This window comes from Brachionichthys hirsutus, chromosome 5, assembly GCF_040956055.1.
Source record: "Brachionichthys hirsutus isolate HB-005 chromosome 5, CSIRO-AGI_Bhir_v1, whole genome shotgun sequence".
Taxonomy (NCBI): Eukaryota; Metazoa; Chordata; class Actinopteri; order Lophiiformes; family Brachionichthyidae; genus Brachionichthys; species Brachionichthys hirsutus.
In genome coordinates, this window is record NC_090901.1 from 3,060,204 (window position 1) to 3,083,218 (window position 23,015).

The 23,015-nt window shown below is 44.1% G+C and overlaps 1 protein-coding gene across 1 annotated transcript in view; it reads left to right on the forward strand.

Moving 5' to 3' along the window:
* The window catches only part of mctp2a (multiple C2 domains, transmembrane 2a), a 29,244-nt gene extending 14,497 nt beyond the window's left edge, over positions 1 to 14,747 (forward strand). The window contains exons 17-22 of the mRNA XM_068739045.1: positions 4,481 to 4,600; positions 5,547 to 5,588; positions 10,138 to 10,247; positions 10,347 to 10,456; positions 11,654 to 11,751; positions 13,666 to 14,747. Coding sequence (XP_068595146.1) covers positions 4,481 to 4,600; positions 5,547 to 5,588; positions 10,138 to 10,247; positions 10,347 to 10,456; positions 11,654 to 11,751; positions 13,666 to 13,725 — 540 coding nt within the window. The 3' untranslated portion in view covers positions 13,726 to 14,747. The remainder of the gene's footprint in view (positions 1 to 4,480; positions 4,601 to 5,546; positions 5,589 to 10,137; positions 10,248 to 10,346; positions 10,457 to 11,653; positions 11,752 to 13,665) is intronic.
* Positions 14,748 to 23,015: the final 8,268 nt, after the last annotated feature.

A 23,015-nucleotide genomic window follows, 5' to 3' on the forward strand; every position in this document is an offset into this window, starting at 1 on the left:
AAGCACTTAGATGTGGTTTTTAATTTTGCATTTAACCATATAATGTAATTTTTGGTACTTTATTTAGCTATAGGCTTATTATTTAAAATGGGATTTGATTTATTTTATATTTTGGGTTTTTAGTTACTAATCTATGATCAAGTAAAAATAATAATTCAAGGCAAATCAAATTGTAAAAATTAACCATTTATATGGAGTAATTGAATTACAGCAAAGAAGAATATTTATTACATTTTGTTTAATCTAATTGACGTTTAAATTACATCGCACTCCGGAACGGATACAACTCACGTGGCGCTGCCGTACAGGTGCACGATATCCCCCACTTTTATTGCCCTCCCTCACACAACCATTCTGTCTTTCCCCCCTTCTGACTCGTTTACTTTCTCCCCAGTCGATAAGACTTGAGCTGAGCATATGTGAAATATTTATTCAGCGTTCAGCTCAGAGCACCATCGCTACCCACTCACTCTACCTGCCCTGAAGAGAAATCTTATCTGTGCTTCCTCTGCCTACGACACCCCCCCCGGAATGCCTGTCCCCCCCCACACTGGCCCAAGCTCAACACAAATTACATGTCTCATTGCTCTGCGTTTACAGCTACTTTAAAGTCTGCCGCTCCCCTACCCAACTTGAGCCCTCAGCCAGGCTCTGTTTCTGCCCGACTGAAAGACAATAAAAAAGAGTGTGCTTTTGAGTCACTTCTACTTTATCGCTCCTTTTTTTTTATTGGAAGAAGTAATGCAGATTGATTTTACTGCCATTGATTGCAACCAGAGAAATAAGATCTCAATCAGAATAAAGATGATAAAATAATAAATTAATGATCAGTGTATTGTATTTTCTTGCTTTTTTTGTACATCACATTATTTTCCATTGTCCCCAGCGCATATTCTGTCTTCATCACAACACAACAACAACAACACACACACACACGTGGAAACCCTGCAGCCTTTATTCAACCTTGTTAAACTCTTTCACTATATGTTCACGTAATCTGGCATCCGTCCACAGCCTGCGATACTGACCCTCATAATGCTGGCTTGCGCTCAAGAGAGAAGCTTTGTTTAGCCTTGCGGTTGGAGTGTCAATGAATCGTGAAAATGAGTCGTGAAAATGTAGCCACGGTTAAATATTATTTGGTTTTGGATGCTACACAATCTTAAAATATAATTTTTGAAATCCATCCCCTTAAAACATGCAGAGAGGTTGTGTGTGTGTGTGTTTTTATTTTAGTGTGCAGTATATTTTTGTTTGTTTCTTTTTTGCAAACATTAATAATATTATGTGGTCCTATCTGTTGTGACATTAATTTGGCTCATCAACGGTATTATAAGTCATACTGATGTGTGTGAAGTCTCTGTTTATAGCCCATTGTCTAACTGTAGTGGATACGGAGAGCATTTGGCAGCCTTGCAGTCTGGTCTGTCTGCCAGTCGTCAGTCGTTCGGATTGGTAGACTGGGCCACCCCCGCCGCTGTTAATCAATTTACAGGATGCTAGGGACTCTTATAGAGGGTGTCTTTGTCCCTTTGTTCCTCTTATGATCCCTTCTCCCTCTCCTGGGAGTGTGTGGGTGGTGGGAGCTGCCATGCTTGCTCAGCTTAAAGTTATTTTATTCACACTTTTAATCGCTGAGTGCTTTATTATTAGGTGCTGGATTCTGCTGGCCAGGGGATCTTGCATGAGAAGGCGCACAATGCATTTAGTAGAGTCATATTAATGGCACTATAAAACAAATCTGTCAGGCTGTTCTTAACCCCGCTGGCAGAATTGCTCTGCCCAGGGTTGCCCCCTTCTCCAAGTGCTTACAGGTGGCTAAGGAGAGTGCATCTCCATCATCTCCTCCACCCTGCGCTAATAGTTTTATTAATTCATTCTTTTTTTTTCTCCCTAGGCACTCCGTGCATAATCATACAGACATTTTTCAGCTAAATGGTGTTTGTCAAGGGAGGTTTCCTACATTAGAGACTCTCCTCCCAGACATACGTACTAACACTCGTTCAATTACAAGTCGTTTGTTATACAATCCTGCCATGTGTAAACCTAAATGCTCGGGCACATCATTAATTATCACCTCCAGTGCTTTTGTTTGTTGCTTTATGTCCTTTTTAAAAAAATAAAAAAATAAAAAATTGTTTTACACTTCATTCAGCATCAGCATTTCTGTGCTAAACAAATTTAATGTTTTGCTTGTCATATCTAATTTGTTGACAGATGATAATACAGGCTGCGAGGTGCTTAAGACTATCTTTGTCGGCAATTAAAACAAAAAAATTACCCCCACGCCTGAAAGTTTTCGCTTTGTCCAACATGTCCTTTAGTCACTCAGCTGCTCGCTAATAAAAACATAAACCACTTAGTGGGGAATTAGCTCTGTCTCCATTTCACATAAACTCTTGAGATTGTGAAGAGACAAGGGGCCGGTATAGTCCTGCCTCTGCTCATTACCGTGGGATATCTGACGGCAAAGTCGAGCTCTGTGCACCTGAGTGAAGGAATCTGAGAGGTTTTCCCAGATGTTTCCCTGCTTCGTCTTTATTAGTGTTAAAAAAGCATGTAAATCCTGAACACATGGGCTGACACACCATGAGGGAGGAATTGAAGAGATATTTCTGACAGTTTTGGTTTATACCCTCATTTAAGCGCTCAGTTTAGACACGAGGCATTGTATTTCTGTAGGCTTTTATCTTGTCCACTGAGCCAGAACGCGGTGAGCAGAAATTTGCATTAGTGGGCGATTATGAATACCTGTGACAGATTCTCTCTGCCGACTCCCTGGGTGGAAATGAATTGGCTCCCTCTGTTGACTTGCACAGGAAGACAGAGACCAAGCAATTAGACTTTAGTGGTTAATGCAGCAGCTTTTGCAGGGAGGGCAGGGAGGTTCAACATTCCTGCTGGGCTCATGTCAGTTTTCAGGCACATTTCCTCCTCTTTACTTTTTCTTTCTTTATGAGAATACTGGGAATATGACAAGCTACCTGTCCAGCTGTATTCCTCTGGGGTGAGGGGAGCATCGGTTTTGAATTGCCTCATGGGAACTGAGGTGACACATAACATAGGTTATTCATAACAGAGCGAAGATGTAATGCAGCTATACCTTTTATGCATATTCATTGTTTTTTAATATTTTTTTTAAATCTCCCACCAGCATTAGCTTTTACGGCATCTGTAATTCAAATGAATTACAACCTATTCTTAATTTCTATAAATCCTGGTCAACCTGCATTTCTGCCAGTCCCAGCTCACCCACCATAATCCAGGTTACATGGAGGGATAATGAGCAGTGCAGTGGTGAAGCCTGGAGCAGTCGGGCCACAGTGTTGTCTGCATTACTCATGGTTCACTTTACCCTGGTGGCCATTTGAACCTAGGCCTGGTGTGGCAGTAGGTAGACTGCCCCCCAGAGCAACAAGCGTGGACTCGGTGTGGTTGCTGTGACAGGAGCAGTCTGCTGTTTACAGGCCTGCCATTGAGACCCGAAGGCCCCAGTGCTTCACAACCTGTCTCAGGCTTAACTCGAACATATTGTTCGTACGCTGATCAGCCTCTGGCACTTTGAGCCTATAGTCTGCACAGCGGTGCCACCGCAGCACTTACACGCAGTGTTTTAAAATTCACTTTTCAGAAAAGGGAACAATGTGGAAAGAATCAAACTATTCAAGAAGGAAAATGTTTGAATTTACTTTGTGGAAGACGTCTGGCGCGAATAAATTGTTGGATATATATGGCACATAATCACACTCTAATAGAGTTTAACATTCAAGGTGCTGTGGGGGGGGGGGCATTTTTTATTTCATCCTGTCAGCCTGCTGGTACGATCCTCCTCACACATTCCTGATCATTTCAGTTGGAGGCAAACTCATTAGGCTGTCACTAAATGGGTTTAAATGCAGCCGTCCAATTAGTGCTCTGCTGTGAAATGCAGTGGGTGTTGTGCAATGTGCTTAGCTCTACTCCTTTACGGAATTATGAGGGATTAGTCATTCAGTGTGATCCATCGTATTTCTACCAGGGGTCTTGGCCTTTCTCAGTATCATCGCCACGGAGGGGGTAAATGTTGCAAATGCTTCTCCGGTTGCCATATGCGTGTCGCCAGACAGCCTCGCTGCCATCGACTCTAAGAGGATTTTATGTGCTAGTTAAAAGACAGCATGCCGTGTCTTTATATGTCATAGTTTCTGTTGTGCGGTGAGGCATTCTGCCAGCACAGTGCTATCGGTGTACATAAATAGGATTTCAAGATATTAAAAGTTGTCCCTGAATGTCTGCTACTTTCAAACCACTAAGAGTAAAATCGTTTGCCATCGTCTGTAAATCACAGAGGCTTTACAGTCTGGAGTGCTTGCCATGAGATTTAGGATGTGGTTAAATCCATTAAATATTTTGTTTTGGAAGCAGGCTTGCTGAGATTTGAGGGCTGGGTCTTTTAGTTTGATGGGTTTTGCTTTAAACCGTCTTGTCCTGTCCTTGTCAGATCTTCCTTGTGACGGTGTGGTACTGGGAGCTTTTCATGCTGCCTCTCTTCCTCTTCCTGCTCCTCGGATGGCAGTACTTCCAGCTCTCTGCAGGGAAGGCTAACTCCAACCTGGATCTGGTGAGTTACACTCTGTTAACCTTTTGTCAACAATATGATGTTGCAACACAAATTCAATGTGTAGTCAATTTGCATACGCATTAACAAATTGAAATTTGACAATGATGTAAATTTATATTTACACTTTCATGTATGTTGTATGACATGGGAACAGCTATAAAATAAACCTCAGTGTTTGCATACTACATTGTCTCCACAGTCAATAAATGGAACTCTAAATATATTTACAGCCCACAGCTTCTTGTGATTTAGTCGAGTGTAATTGTAGGATTGTATTTCTCCCTGAAATCTTCTCTTATGAAAATTACGTCTGCCCTACACATGTCTGTGAAGGTTAATGCTGTTCACACTTCTGACTGCCCCCAATTTCACTGTGGTGTAAGCCTTCTCACCAGCAAGCCAGAGGCCCGCCCTTCTCATGCCCCCTCCCTAAAGCAACTTCCCTCCGCCCCGGTGATTGTGTTCATGGCTGCTGGCAACGATGCCATCCCTGGGCAATGGTAAAGCCCAAGCTCACCCTCATATCCAGTAGGGAGACTCTGCCACCCCTCCGTGACCCTATGGCCAGCAATGACACAGCTCTGTTCCCAGGCAATGTCACAGAGTGCAGCACATTGGGGTCGGGATGACTTGATATAAAGTGATCTAGGCAACAACATCCAAATTAAATGTGTCCCCCCCCCCCTTCTTTCTGTTTTTCTGTGCGCTTATGTTGTGGAGAAATGAGATTGCTTTGGTGTGACAGTGCGCTTGTGAGGAAGGCCCTCTTTCACCTCTCCTTTTGTGTGAGGTCACCCCTGTGATGCAGTCTCTATGGAAACAAGCCTCCCCAATAGGGGTGAATGTACTCAAAGAAAATTTCATTACTAGGTGTTTGTTAAAAATGCTCCAGTGCCCACATGTCCCATTCTTTTGAAATCACCCACTACCCTTTATTTTCACTCAGGTGAACATGAGTATGGGTGACGATGAAGAGGAAGACGAAAAGGTATTATATCGCCTCTCTTTAAAACATTTTAAGAGATAATATATATATTGTTGGAAAGTTGTCTCTTATCTGTTTCACTAACTCCAAATATACACCATAAAATTATCAGCGTGTATATTTCACAGTGACATTACTCAGGGGGTGGTGTATTTTTTTTTAATGTGCTTATAATCAGTGTGAATCCTACTAAGATTTCTTTCTTACTAACCAGATTGAACTCAAGTATGTTTGCCTCTGGTTTAGGAAACATAAGCAAAATGAGAAATAACTGAATTCTGTTTGTGAGAGCCATAAAGGATGTAGTGAGTATTTTAGAGTGGTTACATTTCTAACAGGTGAAATATTTCACTGCATCCCGAATGAGGCCACTGAAAGAGTTGCATTGTCGTGCTTTACTCTGCTCTTCTGGTTATTTAGTGTCGCTCTACAAATGTACTCAGACATTAAAAATCCATGAATCAATTTCAAACAGAACCATGAATTACATTTTGCACAGTTGTTGGGAATTATTTTTTTTGCATCATGTCTATCAAAAGTTATAAGACAGGCCTTTAACAACCAGAACAAAACCACAACATACAATAACGTGGTAGTAAACTTCTACGTTGCCCCTAAGGTTATCAGTCATTTTCACTCGTTCTTTTGTGAGAAATCATAAACGGTGATGTTTATTAATGTGTCTCTCTGGTGACTTTTAAAAAACAAAACCACAGGAAATCTTTAAGTAGTCTGAAAATTATACTTCCCCACAGCGCACACTATTCAATTACATCACCCCACTGTTTTCTGCAGAGAAAGAACAGTTAACAGGGATGTGTGTTATTGCTTTATGGCAGTGAAGTGTGGAGCTAACGCAAAGCCTCCAAGCAATGACCCTTGCGCTGCGTGTCTGGGCCCAGGATTCATATCCATAATGCGCTCAATATATTCTGTTGTGATGACCTGAGGCTACAAAAAAAGTCCAGATTCTTTTAAAAACACAGGCACATCCAGCAAATCCTGTCTGAAAGGATGGGCTAATTTACAGATGAAACTGGAATGATATGTCCGATCACACAAAGCTGTATGCTGCACTTGCTCTCATTGCTGAGAAAACATGCAAACCGGTGCTTAAACAAACGGCCATGATGGAGAAAAGTCAGTGTTTTATGAATATCGTTTATTCGCTGAATTTACCATATCTGCTGCAAAACTGTGTCTTAAAATTTCAGTATATAGCAGAAAGGTGTTTACTTTTTTAGTGGAATAAATGTCTTTAGACATTCCACATTTCCGAACTGAGCCTCTTTAAGCTTTTTGAAGGTTTTTCCACAAGCGTCTCTAAGCCCTTTCACACTCAGAGAATATGAAATATCTCCTTTCATTTACTAATTAAGCAGTCACCCATGTTTGTTTTAAACTGTCAGCTTTAATTTGAAGTGGGTTATTTAAAAGTCTTGTTATGGTCTCGCTGTCACTTGAGTCTGATATCATGCAGTTAGATCAATCGGCATAATTTTCTACCTTCTATCAAAGACTTCTTTAAAAAATATTTGGGGTTAAAATGTCATCGGTGTTAAATTTTTTCTAACTTCAAAGCCTTCATTTTATTGCGCTAGTCTTTCCTGTAACATGTGAATAAAGGCTTTTCCCTCTGAGGAGGTTATGATTACCATTCAAATGTTTCTATCCCCCCTTTTTCCCTCATGAGGAAGGAAATATTTAAACCTCAGACAGAGCAGCAAGAATGTGAAGCAATGACGTTAAAGAGAGACGAAAGGGAAGGCAGTGTTACAGCAGATTAATACAGAACAGATTCTCTGCCTGTGAACAAATCTGTCCTCAGGGAAAGAGACAGCTTACAAATTATGTGTGGGCAAAGTGACTTCCTTTTGGCCTTAGGTATCAATTGTGCAGATAGACAATATTTAATCATAACATAAAGAAACAGAGAGGCAAAACAAGTCCATAGATCTCCAACAGAAGCGAACAGGGAAGATGAAACAGCCTTTCATTGCCCCCCGGCTGGCAGTGCTGGTCTAGGGTTGACATGCTCCCAGAGTCTAACCCAGGGGAGATGGGGGGGTGCGGGGGGGTGTTAGACTGGAGGGGTTGCTCCATCTCTCTCCCGATAGTCCCGAGTCTCTGCTGGGTCTCCTTGAGCGCACCAGTCAGGCAGACTGCCCATGTCATCATCTAGAGCTGCTCATGAAAGCCTGTCTGTTTCGTTCCAGCACATTGTTTGTTCGTAAATTAAAAAGGTAATTTGCAAGGTTTTTAACATAGATGCTATTTTTATATTTGTCAAAAAATCTGCTTGAGCAATATTCAGTGTGAAAATTCTAATTTGGTTGTTTATTCTTGCTAAATATGCTTTTTTCCAGGCTTTGACGATACCTCGAGTGTCTAGGAGAGAATGTTTACCTTTGAACAGGAGAACAAATCGGTTCTCCATTACCTCAAAGCCTTAATTCTCAAACTGTGGTACGGAAAGAGGAGAGGTGGGGGGGGGGGGGGGGGGGGGGTTGCTCTCTCTGAATGCTTTTCTACGATTGTGGTATTATCGTGCCCCGTGACCGGGAAGTGGGAAGGAAGATTAACAAATTAAGGAATTTGCAGGGACATGCTGGAGAGACTTTGTCTCTCGTCTGGCCTGGGAACGCCCTGGGATACCGGTGGAAGAAGTGTTCTCAGAGGTAGACCCCTAAGGGCTTTCTGGTCGAGTCTCGTCCGCCACCGGTGGTGAATGTGCTAAGGATTTGCTAAGGGCTGTCTGGTCCCTGTATGACCAAACCAGGAGCTTAATCCTAAAATGTTGGTCACAAATTACTTTGTTAAATATTTAAATAGTTGTGGGCTTGATGAGGCTCCATATCAATTGAACTTCCCAGTGCTCTCCGGTTCCTTAAGGAGCTTAAAAACACACAATTTAGTGACCTTCAGTAAAATCTAGCTGCATTCCCCACTTGGGATAAAGAACACATGTAACACCTTGTGGGGGTATTTCCCATCTCCACTGCAGTGGACTTGAGTCGGATGATGTATAAACACAGATTTTCATCTGATGAGACCATGAGACGTTAAAGATCATGAGATGTCTCAAAGACAGCATATTTGTGATAGTTTATCCTTTTTTGGGCAGTGTTGCGTGTCTGGGCCCAGTGTGGGAGGCTCTGCTAGTGTGGGAATTGCTCTCTTCCTGCGCCTTTCGTGGTGAAGAGTAGGCCTGACGGTGGGGAGTCTCTCTGTGCTGGCAGACCGTGCGCTCCCAAGGGCTGCTTCACGAAGCTCCGATAAAGGCCTTCTGTCTGGACCCTGTCAACGCACACGGGATGCAGCTGGAGCTGCTGCTGACTTGGAGCATAAACATATAGACATCCTCAAGCCTCCTCTTAGGGTCCGTCAGTCCCCGACCCCGACACTCTCATTCCCATTCTCCCTCTCCCACCCTCCCTCATCATTCCTGTCATTATTCCCTCCTTTTGATGTGAGGCTTCTCAGGCCTCTTTAACTGGTGTTTCTTGTGTTATCTCTAGTCACTCCTTTTCCCTCTGGAAGGCTTCATGCTCATTGTTATTTCACATTTATTTCATTTAGAGACAAGCCGGCCAACCCCCCCGCCACATGTTTACTTATTGCTCTGCCAGACCCAGCCATTATTAAATCAGTGCATTAAAAGCAAAGAATACTTTGTGCACAGTGTTTGCTGAGCCAAGAATGATACAGTGAAAGAATCACGGTCCAACTGGCATTCTAAGCCGGGTGAAGTGTTCCTTTCCTTTTCTAGAAGTGTTCGGTTAAGCCTCACACTACAGCAGGACTTCAGAGAGTATTTAGGTATTTACAGATCTAGTTTTACACCTCCCCATCAGCCCATGGACAACCATGATCATTTCAAATATGCTTGATTCCATTGTCTTATTTCCTCATTATAAAGCAGACACTACAGGAACTCATTCTGTGTTCATTACAAAGCTGCTTCTCCAAAGATGGTGGTGCGTCTCCCTGCGGGAATCTTAACGTAACTCCGTAGGGTGTGATGTGCCATTATTTATTGTTTAATCTTGTCGTGCATACATGTTTGAGGTCAAACAGGAGATTTGAAACGCCCACAGTGTGAGTCCGGCCGTAGCCATCCTGACAAATTTGTAAAAACACGTTCAAACTTGTCCTGTGTGCGCGGATTGAATGGAATCTTTCCTGAGCTTTTAGGCCCCTGTTCTTCTTGTCTAGGTCGTTTTGTATGGCTGATTGCGGATGGCTATTTTCTGTACTTTTCTTCTCCCAGACACTCTTGATTGTGTTGCGCTTGTGCAGCAGCTCTATTGTATGTGACGGACAAAGGCTGAAATCTTGCAGCCATCCACAAACAGTCCCTGAAGCACTGAGTCTTTCTCATCTTCAAAAGCAAACTCTGAAGGTGTGCAGTGCTTGCTCATTATGGCCCATTCAATAGATAAATCACACATAATAACAAGGAGATAAAGTGTCTTTGTCTGCCATGTCAAACAGTTGACATACAGTGTGTCTCATCAGTGTCTCTGCTTTGTTTGTTTCTTCTTTTTTTCAGGAAGCTTCCAAAAAGGGTTTGATGGATAAGATACATATGGTGCAGGAAGTGGTCCTGGCTGTCCAGACTATTCTGGAAGAAATTGCAGACGTTGGAGAAGAAATCAAGAAGTGATTATCACAATTTTATACCTGCGCCGTGACACATCCGTATTATATTTATGGTCTCAAGGAACTAAGCAATTATTTAATGCATTTATTCTTTCACAGCATATTCAACTGGTCTGTCCCTTTCCTGTCATACCTGGCCTGCTTAGTGTTGTGTGTGGCAACAACACTCTTATATTTAATCCCATTCCGATATATTGTGCTGATATGGGGTAAGTTCTACATACAAGTACAAAAAATGCAATTAGATAGTTCATGCTGTTGTAAAGAAAAAAGGAAATAGTTTGTGCATAAAAAGTCAAAAGCAAACAAACATTTTTTGTCTTGTTGGAACCTTCTGTAGAATGACCCGAGCATCCAACATTTTGTATAAAAATCAACTCCAATATCCCTCTTGCAAAACTGTTATTTACTTTTTCTTACTGGGAATCCATGATTTAATGAAGTACAGTGAAGTAAGAACTCTGCCATCCCTACACCTCTGCAGATGCACCGAGATCAGACAGCTGCAGAGGTTTGCTCTGCTCAGTGTGGGCTGATGTAGCAGAGCCCAGCCGAGGCGAGGCCTAAGGTTCGTGTGAAAACAAAGCAGAGGTAGAGTAGCAAGCTGTATATAATACATGATGTCCTTGGGCAGTCTGTAGGCTCCTGGTCTAGCCTCTCATTATCTGCTGTAGTCATACAGAATAGACAGTCATCTCAGTGGTCAGGGAGATGTGCTGCCCTTAACAGGCTCTCCTCCTCCAGCTGTAAGCCCACAACCACAGTACTTCCACACTGCATTCAACACGATCAATACCAAAAAACCATCATATCAAACAAAAACACGCCGTCTGAGACACTCCTCTGCCTCCCCAGTTAACCCCCATCTCTGTGGTTGCAAGGCAAGCCTTTCAAGTTGCACATATTTAGGTCCTTAGGTTCTTTGTCTGCATGTTGAGGTACAGGTAGTACCAAGCTGTGAATATAATGGTCCCATTACAAGACCCCAGAGATATTGTTCTCTCTGTGGTATGCCGCCAGGTGCAAAGTAAATATAGATGTGCTGGGAATGATTGGATTGGAGCAAACAAAAAGAGGATAAGTTGCCATAAATGTTTCTACCTGTGTTCCAAAGTAAGGTTATGAACATTAATCTGCTTTAAATGATTAAATATTGCTTTATCCACAGTCGTCTCCAGTGTATCTCCCTCACATTCAGTTTGGCAGGGAAAGATCATTTGAAGCTGCATCTTATAATGAAGCTGCTAATAATAGAATGGTGGGACGACTGTTCTCTAGACAGAGAAGGTTACACAACTATTGTTCCCTTTTTATTTTACACTGTAAAACTGTATAAAAAAGGAAAAAAAAGAGAGAAGCTGGTTGGTGTGACACCTTTATTTATTAATGTGCTCTTGTTTTCACAGGCGTTAACAAATTTACCAAGAAGCTGCGCAACCCATATAATATTGACAATAATGAAATACGGAATTTCCTCAAGAGGGTGCCTACTGATGTTCAAAAGGTAAGGGTCCAATTTTACATACAGGGAGGGAATTCCCTGAAGATGTCTGCATTATTTGCTGTACCAGAATTCCCAAGTGTTGCAGAAATGCATCCTCGGGCTTTGTTTGATTATTAATGGACTCTTGCCTTTAAAGCAGTCCTGGCCCAATTATTCCTCAGTGCAGCTCCATGTAGTTGCCGTAGCGCCACAGTGAGGAGATGCTCAGACGTGTCCTTTGCCATATTGCTGCATCCTCATCCATTATTAGTAATTTTGTCTGTGTGATTGAAGCGCTGTGACATTACTGACTGGACAGGAGGCTGCTGACGTCTCTGGCTGAAACTCTGTTGCGATCTTAGTCAGTCCGGGACGATGGAGTCGGTTAATGTCGTCGTCTTGCTGGGTGCCATATGTGATCACATATTAGCCACGGCCGATTTGTCATTTACATTTACATCACGGCTCTGAGGAGAGCTGTCAGGGTGTTTGTAAGACGTGCATGCAGCCTGCCGTTCTCTGACTGAGAATTTTGCTCGGCCAGGAAATGAAGTGCTACACGGTGCCTTCATCTCCCAGGTAAGTCATCAGACAGAATTCAGTGAGAAATCCTGACAGTCTGGATCTGGAAAGACACTCTCACCCCAGCCTGTTTCGCTGCTGCACCCTTGATGTCGTCCTGCAGCAAGCCACTCCTGACTTCCCTGTGATGTCGAAGGAGCCTGTGTTGTTTGAGATTTGGCTGACTGAGTTGGCAAAACAAGGTGGTGAATACATTTTCTTCCCTATTGGGAGACATTGTTTGAGCTTTGAACGTGACTCACTTTCAAATCTCAGGGAAACAATACTTTTTTACCCTGGTTTAAAAGTGAAACTACATCTTGAAAATAGCTCCAATCATGAAAAACAAAACACCCCTAAGATTCATCGTAAATACGTTTCCACCACAAAAGCTGAAAATTGACTCCTGTCTTTCTTGCAAATGTGACTTGGCAATTAGTTCTGGTGCACATCTAACAAAGTGCGCCTCAAACAGGGACTTCTGACAACACTGTCTGTCCCGAAATAAGAAGCATCTGTCAGTTCTGAGGACAGTTTCATGTTCTGATGCAGGAGGCAGTCACTTTGTTCCCACATTCCATCTCCCATTCTAATAATGGAGACCAGCTAATTAGCATAGAGTTCTTACCTTTATTCAACAGATTTGCCATATTGTTTGAGCTCAGCAAGCAAGCTTCAAAAGCAAGTTTCCAAAATTCAGCTCTTCTCCTTTTCTGTCCATTTTGGATGATGCTGGAGGTTTCGTTAAATAAAATAAATGTACAAAAAAAAAAATCTATTTTTTTTGAAAGTCAAAGATGACATGATTCTGCAACACACACACACACACACACACATACACACGCACACACACACTTTTGCTGTTAATGCATTTGAGCATCAAGGAAAATTGAAGATCTATCCTGATCTTAAGTGTACTTAAGAAGCAGGAAAAACATGGTTTGGAGTTGAAATGTCACTTTTCTGCTTTTGTTTAATGCTGAAGAAATGTAAATCCCATCAAAGGTCGACATGAGCCTCAGACTTTCACTATATCTGGAGGGGACAGAAGTTGGAATGAGTGATTATGCAGTTTGTAACTTCCTCGCTGGCCTGGCAGGTCATCTCAACAGTTGATGTCTGTTTCTAATATTATGATTGTGGTGCAGAAAGGGGGCGGGGGGGCGGCGGCATACACTGGTACAGAACCCTTGACTCTTCAAATCCTTCCTCCCTGTGATTAATCCCCTCTGCTCCTGTGTTTAAAAAATGATTCATTACAGGCGAGTCCGCCTCGCTTTTCCCTGCACCAGCTCTCCTCTGGGGAGCCATTACCGTGCGCTCCACTGGGCTCGGATTACCTGCCTCTGACCAAACTCCTGTTTGTTTTTACAGGTGCAGTACAGTGCTCTGAGAGCGCCCACCAGCCAGAGCCAGCCGCGGAAGAAAAGGTAAGCACGGCGGATGAAAGGCTGCTCTCCCTTGGAACACGGGATGACGCAGTCCACCTGACAGCAATGCCCCAGTGCCAGCAGAGCCCACAACCCCGTGAACCCCACCGTACCACCTTAACTCTGCCTCCTGCTGCTGAGGGGGCAGCCAGCCGCTCTCTGCCTTGCGTGCCCCCCCCCCCCCCCCCCACCCTGACAGAGGCTGTGAACTGCAGCAGCTAGGAGGGCAGCACATGGCGCTGTCAATCACAAGCCTGGGGGGAAAAGAGGGCAACGCAAGGCTTAGGCTTCATCTTTGGATATAGTTTAGGAGAGGAATGAGAAGCATCAGGTTCTGCTTGCCCTGGCCTTCCACTCAGGCTTTGTTTTTTGACTTTGGTGAAGCTGAGAAAGTTTCTTTATATATGCATTACTCTGAGGTTTATGCAAAACAAATGTTTTTTGGTTTCTTTGTCCACGTATTCATATGCAATAAACCAATTGCATGTGTTACGGCTGGTATTCAGGTAATAATCAAAACCAGGGCGCGCACACCTCCTCCAATGCACAATCTTAATTCAGTTAATCTCGAATCAGGTTTCATGAAAATCCATCAAGCAGGAAAGTGATTGATAGATTTGCTGAAGAGAAGCCTACATCACAATGTTGAAGGGATTCGTCCAGTTTCACTAAAACACATTCCCCATCGTTCTTCCCAGATTGCTGTCTGATGTTTTTCAGTTGTGTTTCTAAATGTGTTTTGTAATCCAGTGTAAATATTGTCGTTTATACTGCCAAATAAACTAACCAACAGAAGCCACGATAAACATTTTAATTAATTAATTAATATCTTGTTTTGTTGCATATTTGAAATGTTAGAACTGCACACATTTACTATTCTGTGTTGATATGAATACATTCTGTATATATTTGTATGAGTTAATATTTCCAGCTGGCTGCATTTAAAAAAACAATAACTAAATTTCTATGATACTGAATGGTTTGTGGTTTTATTATTATTTCTCATTGAATGGAGAATTTACAAGAATCCTGAATAAAGAATCTTGAATTGTTTGCTCTTGTTTTTGCCTCTCTCTTTTTCTTTTCCAAATAACTGCACTCCAGTGAGGATGGATTATACCACTTCTTTACTTGAATACACTGTAAACACATCTGATTACACAACATGGCCGTTGGAACAGCTCACACACCGGCCACCGCTGCGACCGGGTTACTGGGCTCACATCAAAGCCGCGTGGCTCCAGTATAGGCTTCCTAATGCAGTGCTTTGTTGCCTTCTCACAATAACAGGGCCCAGATGAGAGAGAAAGAGCTCATCTCACAGAGAGTGCTTTTTCCATTCTCAGCACTTAGTGCTTTACATTTCCACTAAAATCACCTGGTCTATCTAATGGTTGCACACACACACACACATACATCGGGTTTTCCATCTGTCTTCCCACCATCGCGTTTTCCAAGAGAGATGCAGTACACCCTCTGTCAATTCTCTTTTCCATATTTAGTTTACGGATATAAAATCATCAATCATTTATTGGAATCGTTGGATTTTTGTTTTCTTTTGTAATTGCTAAAATCTTTATCAAAAAAGACAAATTGTTTAGAGAATTTCTGTCATTCTGATAGAAGACAAATGACAAACGCCCTCTTTAAAATGTACAAGTTGGGCTGAGCTGAGACTTGGACCCCACCAATGGGACTTTGTTCTGAATGATTGGGCGACTGAGCACCCCCCCCCCCCCCCGAACAGTAGCACGCTGGTGAAAGAGCATCCATCTGTGCTTTGTGAAGAGTTTGATTGGCTCAGGGGGACCTGGTGGGGCCCCGGGCTATCTCTTTTGACAGGCTGATAGAGACATCACTGTGCTCTCCCAGGAGCTGCCACCAGGGGTCCATTTCAAAGCGAGAGGTTGTGGAGGTGACCCTGTGCTTCTGACGAGCTAAATCCCACACACTGGCTGAAACCCTCCTACATTCTTGGCTCCACTGGGGCTTGAGGGGGTTTGCTGGTGGTTGTGGCGGTGTGGAGAGGAGAGCACTTTAGGGGGGAGCCTGGGTACAAGCATATCACTGGCACAACCCTGCGTCCACAAGAGGTGAAACCAATTAAGCAAAAACTCCCAGGGCACCTCCCATTGACATTTCAACAAACAACTACCTACTACGGGACATGGAAAAATAAAAACATTAAAAAAAAAAGCTTTGTTAAGAATGACATTTTTTTACACAAATACAAAGAGTGTCGTGTGGGAATGCAGCAATATTCTGAGCTGTCAAATGTTTTGCATCCGGGGCACCAATGCCATGGACTTTGATGTTTCCTGTGTCATTCATAGTCAGTGGATGATCCAGATGAGTTTGACAGGGTTGCAACAGATGCTGACTCAGGTCTTCATGCACCAGTCACTCACACCAACCGCCAAGCCCATCTTCAAAGAGGTGGAATCACATATAAAGAATTATTTATCAATATATATTTTCTCCTGGGAATGCTGTGACGCTCGGCGGTGGGAGTCACTGTGCAATATGGTCACTGAATGCAGTGGGGGGGGGGGTCCCTGGATGTTTTACAAGCTCGCTAATGAACATTTGAGCCACACAGCGGTTAGCATTGTCTGATCACGTTTTCTTCCTCCAGTAGTAGTTGTTGTTGTTGTTGTTGTGCATGGTGTGGCAGTGATATCTTCATCAGCCTGTCAAAAAGGAAGTGCCTGCAGCTGTGGCGGATACCCCCCCCAGAGCCTGTCACACTCCTTGTTTCCATGGCAGTCCTTCAGGCAGCACCACAGGCAGGCTGTGTGCGAGGACCCATACAACCTGTTTTTTCAGCAGCCGCTCCTCTAATGTTCAGCCCTAGAGCGGGCGTTAAACTGCCAAGTGCAGAGAGAGAGACAGAGAACACGGTGCCCTTTCTCTCTGTTGCAGTTCTGTGCTGCTTCACAAGGGGTAGCATAGCAAGACACGGACACGGAACCCCCCCCCCCCCCCCAAAAAAAAGCCCTCCTAATTTAAATAAGCCACCAATTCTCTGAGCCTCCTCCGTAATTGTTACATGTGCAATGCTGTTGAGGTTCGCTGACCTCCCATCTGAGAGGAATAATGCGTCACAGTGGGACAAAGTAGCACGACTTACAGTCGACTTACACGTGTTAGCGCGCTTATGCACATGCACTTGGCCGGCTTCTTACCACCTGAGAAGCAGGTCACGGAGATCAGTGGCTGCACTCCAACTCCCCCCCACTGGCCTAAATTACAGGTGGGGAGGTTACAGTCTGCATCCAGACAGAAGTCTGACACCATCGTAGAGAAGACTCTGCACCATGATGCGCAATCTAAATGACAGAATAGACTGCGTCTGCCCCAGTCACTGATCTACCTGAGGTAGCTGCATGGGGGGGGGGGGGGGGGGGGGGGGGGGGCTTTTAAAACGATACCATGACCTGCTTTTGCTGTTTGTCCCAGACTAGCTGGCACATTGTTTTTGGTCTCTGATGATGATGGAAGATATAATTCATGGCAAGCGGGGATTGATGTTGTCTCTGGGAATAGGGGTAGGGAATATGACTGATATAACAACAGAGAGAAAAATGGCCACTAATAGCAGCTGTTTTCAGTAGCTCCAGTTGGCTAATAATTTATTTTGTGGCCCACCAAACGCACTGGTGTTAAGACATGGCAAAAGCCATAATTCTTTATAGCATCAAGAATAAGAGATGGCCTTTAAGAGCCAAAATTAAATCATTGGCCTTTAAAAGCATCTCTCCAAGGGGCAAGCCGCATTAATAAATTCAACTGATTCTGCTTTAATATTATTCAGAGCGCATTAAAATGAAGACAACAGCTGGGATCGTGCCTGGTCTCCAGAGTATTGCTTGGGCCAATGAGTGCCGGCGAGATGCAAAGCATGTCTGAGCACATCCCTGCCTTGTGGACCGGTTGGAATGGATGTGGTAGGGGGGGGTGGGGTGGGGGGGCACGAGGTCTCAGCGTTACAGGTGCAGGCCTGACAGTTGCTGTTCCAGGATCAGAGGTTGCCGGGTACTGACACCGACCGCAGGACAGCTACTGCCTACCTCAAAAACAATGTCACGTGGGAGCAGATGCCCATCAGGCCAGCAACGGCCACAGTCATGACAGTATTGCTTCAAAGCTGCTTTAAACAATGAAACGCGTTTAGAATACTTATTGGCTTCCTTTGTTATCTGGAAAAACACATAAGCTGTTGGAGAAAAAAGGAGACGAGCTACCGTGTGAAGCTTTCTGACCGCCCGGCGTTACATCAGTGCTCCGTCGTCAGCACGGGCGCATGCATTAGGAAACAATGCAAAGAATAATTGAACTGCACATTTCATTGTAATTAACAGTGATATAATGCAACGTGACTCCCCGCCTCTTGGGGAAAAGGCACCATATTTTGTTTGATGAATCTGCTAAAGCCACAGCTAGTCTCCCCGCTAACCCCCCCAGGGAATCAGGTATCATTAGAGATATGAAGACATCTGCTTTTTGTCTCAGTAAAAGAAGAGGAAAACACCCCCCCGTGCTGGCACACGGGTGAACATGCGAGTGTTCAATATTAATAGCCTTTCATCAAGGACACAATTAGGACACCTCTATTTGACACATTCTATAGGTACTGAATGAATATGGATATATGGTCCCAAGGAATGAGCCACTGGCTGAATAACAAAGTGGAATCTCCAGCGGAAAGAAGAACGCACAACATGACAATCATGGAAGCTGATTTATTTTGATCCAATATGAATTTAAAAGACGCAAGCGAGTCTAAGTGTATTATTATTAGCACAATTTAGAATTCACTGCCGAGGGCAAGTTGTATATTTATCCAAATTAGCATACATACCCATTTACAAACACACAAATGTTGCACACAAATTAAAGAGGCAACATTGCTGTCATGCGGCACGAGTCTGAAGAAAAAAGAAAAGCACTACTACTATGTGTTTGGTATTCCTGGTCCTATCAAGGAAAAATTTACTTGAACATGGGTCAGAGGTCGGCTTGAGACTTATGTGGAGCCGATTTGATTAGTCAGTGCAATTCAGACTTTTGGTATACCAGAGACTTTTGGCGCGAGCTGCAAAGCCAAGGTGTTAAGAGGGCTGCGGAGAAGTTAGGAGAATAGTCACACGGGTATCACCCCTGAGCACCATCTACTCCAAGCTCTTCCACGTTATGACACCAGAGAGTCGTGCAGCACGCAAGCACGTTAGGCCCATTAACCAGAGCGGCTAATTATCGTCTCCCTACAAGGCATTCGGGCTCTAGGCATTTCATGCTCTCATTTCTGATTAAAAACTTAAACGCATGCAGAAAAAAGAAAAGAGGATCAATTACAGCAAGGCAGAACAGATAACAGATCCAGAGCCGCAGTAATTAGGCTGGGTGTTTCATCGAAACCGCTTGCTCTGTGATGAAGGTTTAAAGAGTCCAGTGGCAGAAACACCACAACTGTGTTTGTTTTATTTATGATGCTGCAGTGTCACCCGCCGGGGCCCAATTAGCTTCTGACTGCTTTGGAGCGTCCTCGCTGCTATTCTTTGACAGGAAATGAAAGCTCTTCTTGATGATGTCCTTCTGGTGACCCGCAGGACTCAACCTGCCGACAGCGGTGTCTTCAACCTGCTCCGTCCTTCCAGGGCATTTATTGGTGCGTCTCAAGCCACCAGGCTGTGATGACGGAGGATATCAATGGCGATAACATGCTATTTCGGGACACATATTCACTTCCACACGGCTTAAGTCCTCCTGGCGGTTTTGACGGTTGTTGTGAGATGTGGATGCGTGTGTGTGTGTGCGCGCGCAGCCGGGGCGAAAGGAAAGTGAGTGGAAGAGAGAGAGAGAGAGAGGGGGCGTGCGAGAGGAAGCGAGAGACAGAACGAGGAGAGAGACGGGGATATCGATAGAGGAAAAGGGAGGCTTGTTTTGAGTGCAAAAAGAGAATAAAGTAGCTTCAGCAATTCAGCACGTCTGGCGTCCTGTATTGCTGCAATTCAGCCCTCTCCCCCAGCGTGAAGAAGTCGGGAGGTTAACCCCGGAGGACGAGCTGCCCCCCGGCCCTGGAGAAGACGTCTCCCCGGTGTCTCCCAACCAAGGTTCGGAGACCAGAACCGGAAAGGTTTAACACGGTGATGTCCTGTGATGTATGTAACAGCCTTCTCAGCACTCCTTACCCACATGAGGGAGCAGCACTATAAGGAATGAGCCTGATTGCAATGTTAGCTTGAGCTCTGCACGATTTTCAAATGATTTGTCAATGTAATTTTCTTAATTAACTGTGATGTGCTTTGATTAAATTGCCAGTCACCAATTTACATCATATCAGCCAACGCTGCTTTTTAAATTGGCTTTCATGGAGGTAACGCATATGTTTGACATCCAGAAAGAAAGGAAGCGGTAAATGATAGAGTGCAGCTTTCGTTTCACGTTATTGATACGCTTAGATGGGTTTTTGTTTTTTTTAATGGACATGCTTATTTCACTTATTAACAACCATTCTTCAAAAGCGGCTGTAATAGCAGTTCTTCACACATGCCTCTTTTCTCTGCCGCTTCTTGTAATCCTTGATTTACTACACCCACGCACTCGCATAGTCGCACAAATACAGACAGACAGTTTATTAGTTTCAATAGGCAAATGAAAAAGAATGTCTATGGTCCTTTAAGCAAGCGGCAAGAGACCAATTAGCAAGTATCTCTATTCAATTTCTCCATATCTCTACTTAGTGTGAGGGAGAGCGAGGTCTGAGGGGGAGGAGTTTCAGCAGCCCAGACAGGAAGAGTGAAAACAAAGCCATCATCTCCCAATGCTTGCCCTCGTCTCCCCTCTCCTCTGCAGCTCCAATTACTGGCTTCTCTGCCCGCCATCAGTATGCAGCAGGGCCGCTCTTCTCCTCCACTCGCCCCAGGCCATTGAATACGTTACCTCCGCTATGGGGCTCGGGGCTCAGGGGCACTGCGCCCCCTAACCCCCTGGATAATTTGGGATTCCTGCTCCTGCCTTGGAGAGCTGAAAACAAATAAAACACCCAGATAAAAAAAAAATGAATAAGACTGCCTCACAAATAACCAGAGATCTACTGATTTATTGATTTGTTCATTCCTCTACTTATTATTTGTAAATCATTACTGATCCACAGCCACCCACACTTCCATCCTAAACTGACGTGAGGATGCGAATGCGCTTCACTCGGGCCATAGATCTGAGCGGCTGCAGCAGACAATGAAAGTTGATTTATTATGACCCACATGACTAAAACAACAAATGGGTTGATATTAATTCTACATATTTTGCTTTCATAAATCTCCTTTCATTCATCATCACCACTCCCAACGATTGCCTTGAAAACAGCAAAAATTATCATTTTAAACCTCTTCTGTTTGTTATATGAGAACCTCAATGTAAGGTAAGACATTCATTCCTTTACTCCCCACAATCCTGCACATGGCAAAAGAGACAAGCACATAAAGCTGTTCAAACTTGGCTGCCTTTGCCTCAGATTTATTTTCCATCTCCCCGTCTTTCTCTAAGGTTTAAGGTGTGAGACAGCTCACAGCTACAGACCGTGCAATTCTAATTAAAGGACCGTGAGTTTCAGGAAAGTCACTGAAAGGTACGGCTTCAAATAGCTTTGGAAGAAATATTGCATGTGAAACCTTTAAAACGATAAAAGTCCTACAATCTTCCCTCCCGCATCTCTGCTTGCATCAACATCATGATCTTTAGTTGGAGCTAATTGTAGTGAAATGCATGCAATCATGAGGCGGAACAACTAACACAGCAGCGTTTCTCTGTATATGGAAGATTGTGAAAAGCGTATCTGTGTCTTGGGGTGGAAATGGGGTGGAAACTTCCACTTCGCTGTGCAGCTTGAGAAGCAAAAACCTAACGTGGGCCGTCCGAGTCCGGCAGCGCCGCGACCTCTGCGCTGTGCTCGTGGTGACATTAATGCCTGTTTACTTTCTCGCTGAAAATGCTTGGTGTAAATGATCACTAGATTACTTAATGTAGCGCTGAATCAATTCTCAAACTTGTCTGTCCGTGCTGCGCAGAGCAGGCGAGCTGGGAAAGCCGAGCGAGACAGTGAGCATGATAGAGCCACGGGGGAAATTATGGCTCCATTACGGAAGCACTGCTTGTTACTCTTGGCGTCTTACGAGATTGTGTCGGCGGTTGTATCTGCATTCTAATAGTCGGTGGAAACTGGTCAGGCGATGCTGAATCTGCCGGCTGCATGATTTTTATATTGTGATATTTTCAAACAGATTTAGCCATGATGTGATGTCAAGTGAGGTAATCCTTGCACACTTATTAAGAGCCCCCCCTCCCCCCCCCCCCCCTTCTTCCTTCACAGCACACCACCAGATATCCAGTTTAAGACTTCAAGGCTTGTTGACTGAAACGAGGCATTGCTCCACATGCAGAGAATTCGCCATGTGAAACAAGCCACACACAATTTGACAAGCTCATAAAGTATCATCTGCCTAAATGCCGTATGACAATGTAAGATTAATGACGGTCCATTCAGCGCTAAGCAGCGGCGGTGGGAGAGGCACCTGCTCCTCAAAGGCCCGCTCTAATCATTCTCATCTGGACTCCCCGCTGAAGCTAACCTGCTGTTCTTAAGGAAAGGAGATCTGCCTCCCCAGATCCTCAAACACTTCCCTGGGCCCACCGTATTACTTTCTTAATTCAACCCAGATGTGACGTCCTCACTCTGCCATCCTGCCCCCCCCCCCCCCACTCGGCTCTGCTTCATCTCATTCCCACCTGCTAGCTGACCTGGGGACCACAGGCCCAGACTCTCATTCGGTTTGCCTCTCTCAAAGTAAAGTCCTGTTCTTTGAATTGCTGCAGTCCTTTTTTTGGTGGGTGGGTGGGGGGGGGGGCTCAGCCTGGAGGGCGTGTAGTGAAGTCTGTACTATAGAGAGTACTGGAATCTTCCTCCTGTCACATTGTGCCTTTTGTAGACTTATCAAGGCTCCTTTTATTTTGATCAGTATTCCATGCGGATTGGTTAAGCGACAGACTGCAGCTTCTTGCGTTGCAACAAACCGCTAAACAATGGTAATCTCCATGTTTTGGGCCATTTTACAGTTCTGTCTTCCTCTGTTTTTACAATCATCGGATGATCTTGCATGTCAAAATAAAAAAGATGATCATAACAATGTCATTGCTGGATGACAAACACCATTGAACCATTGGTTGGACACTGACCGCCTGAAAGATCTCAACGTTAATTGGATTGTTTGGCTTCCTCGAGCTGATGGACATGAC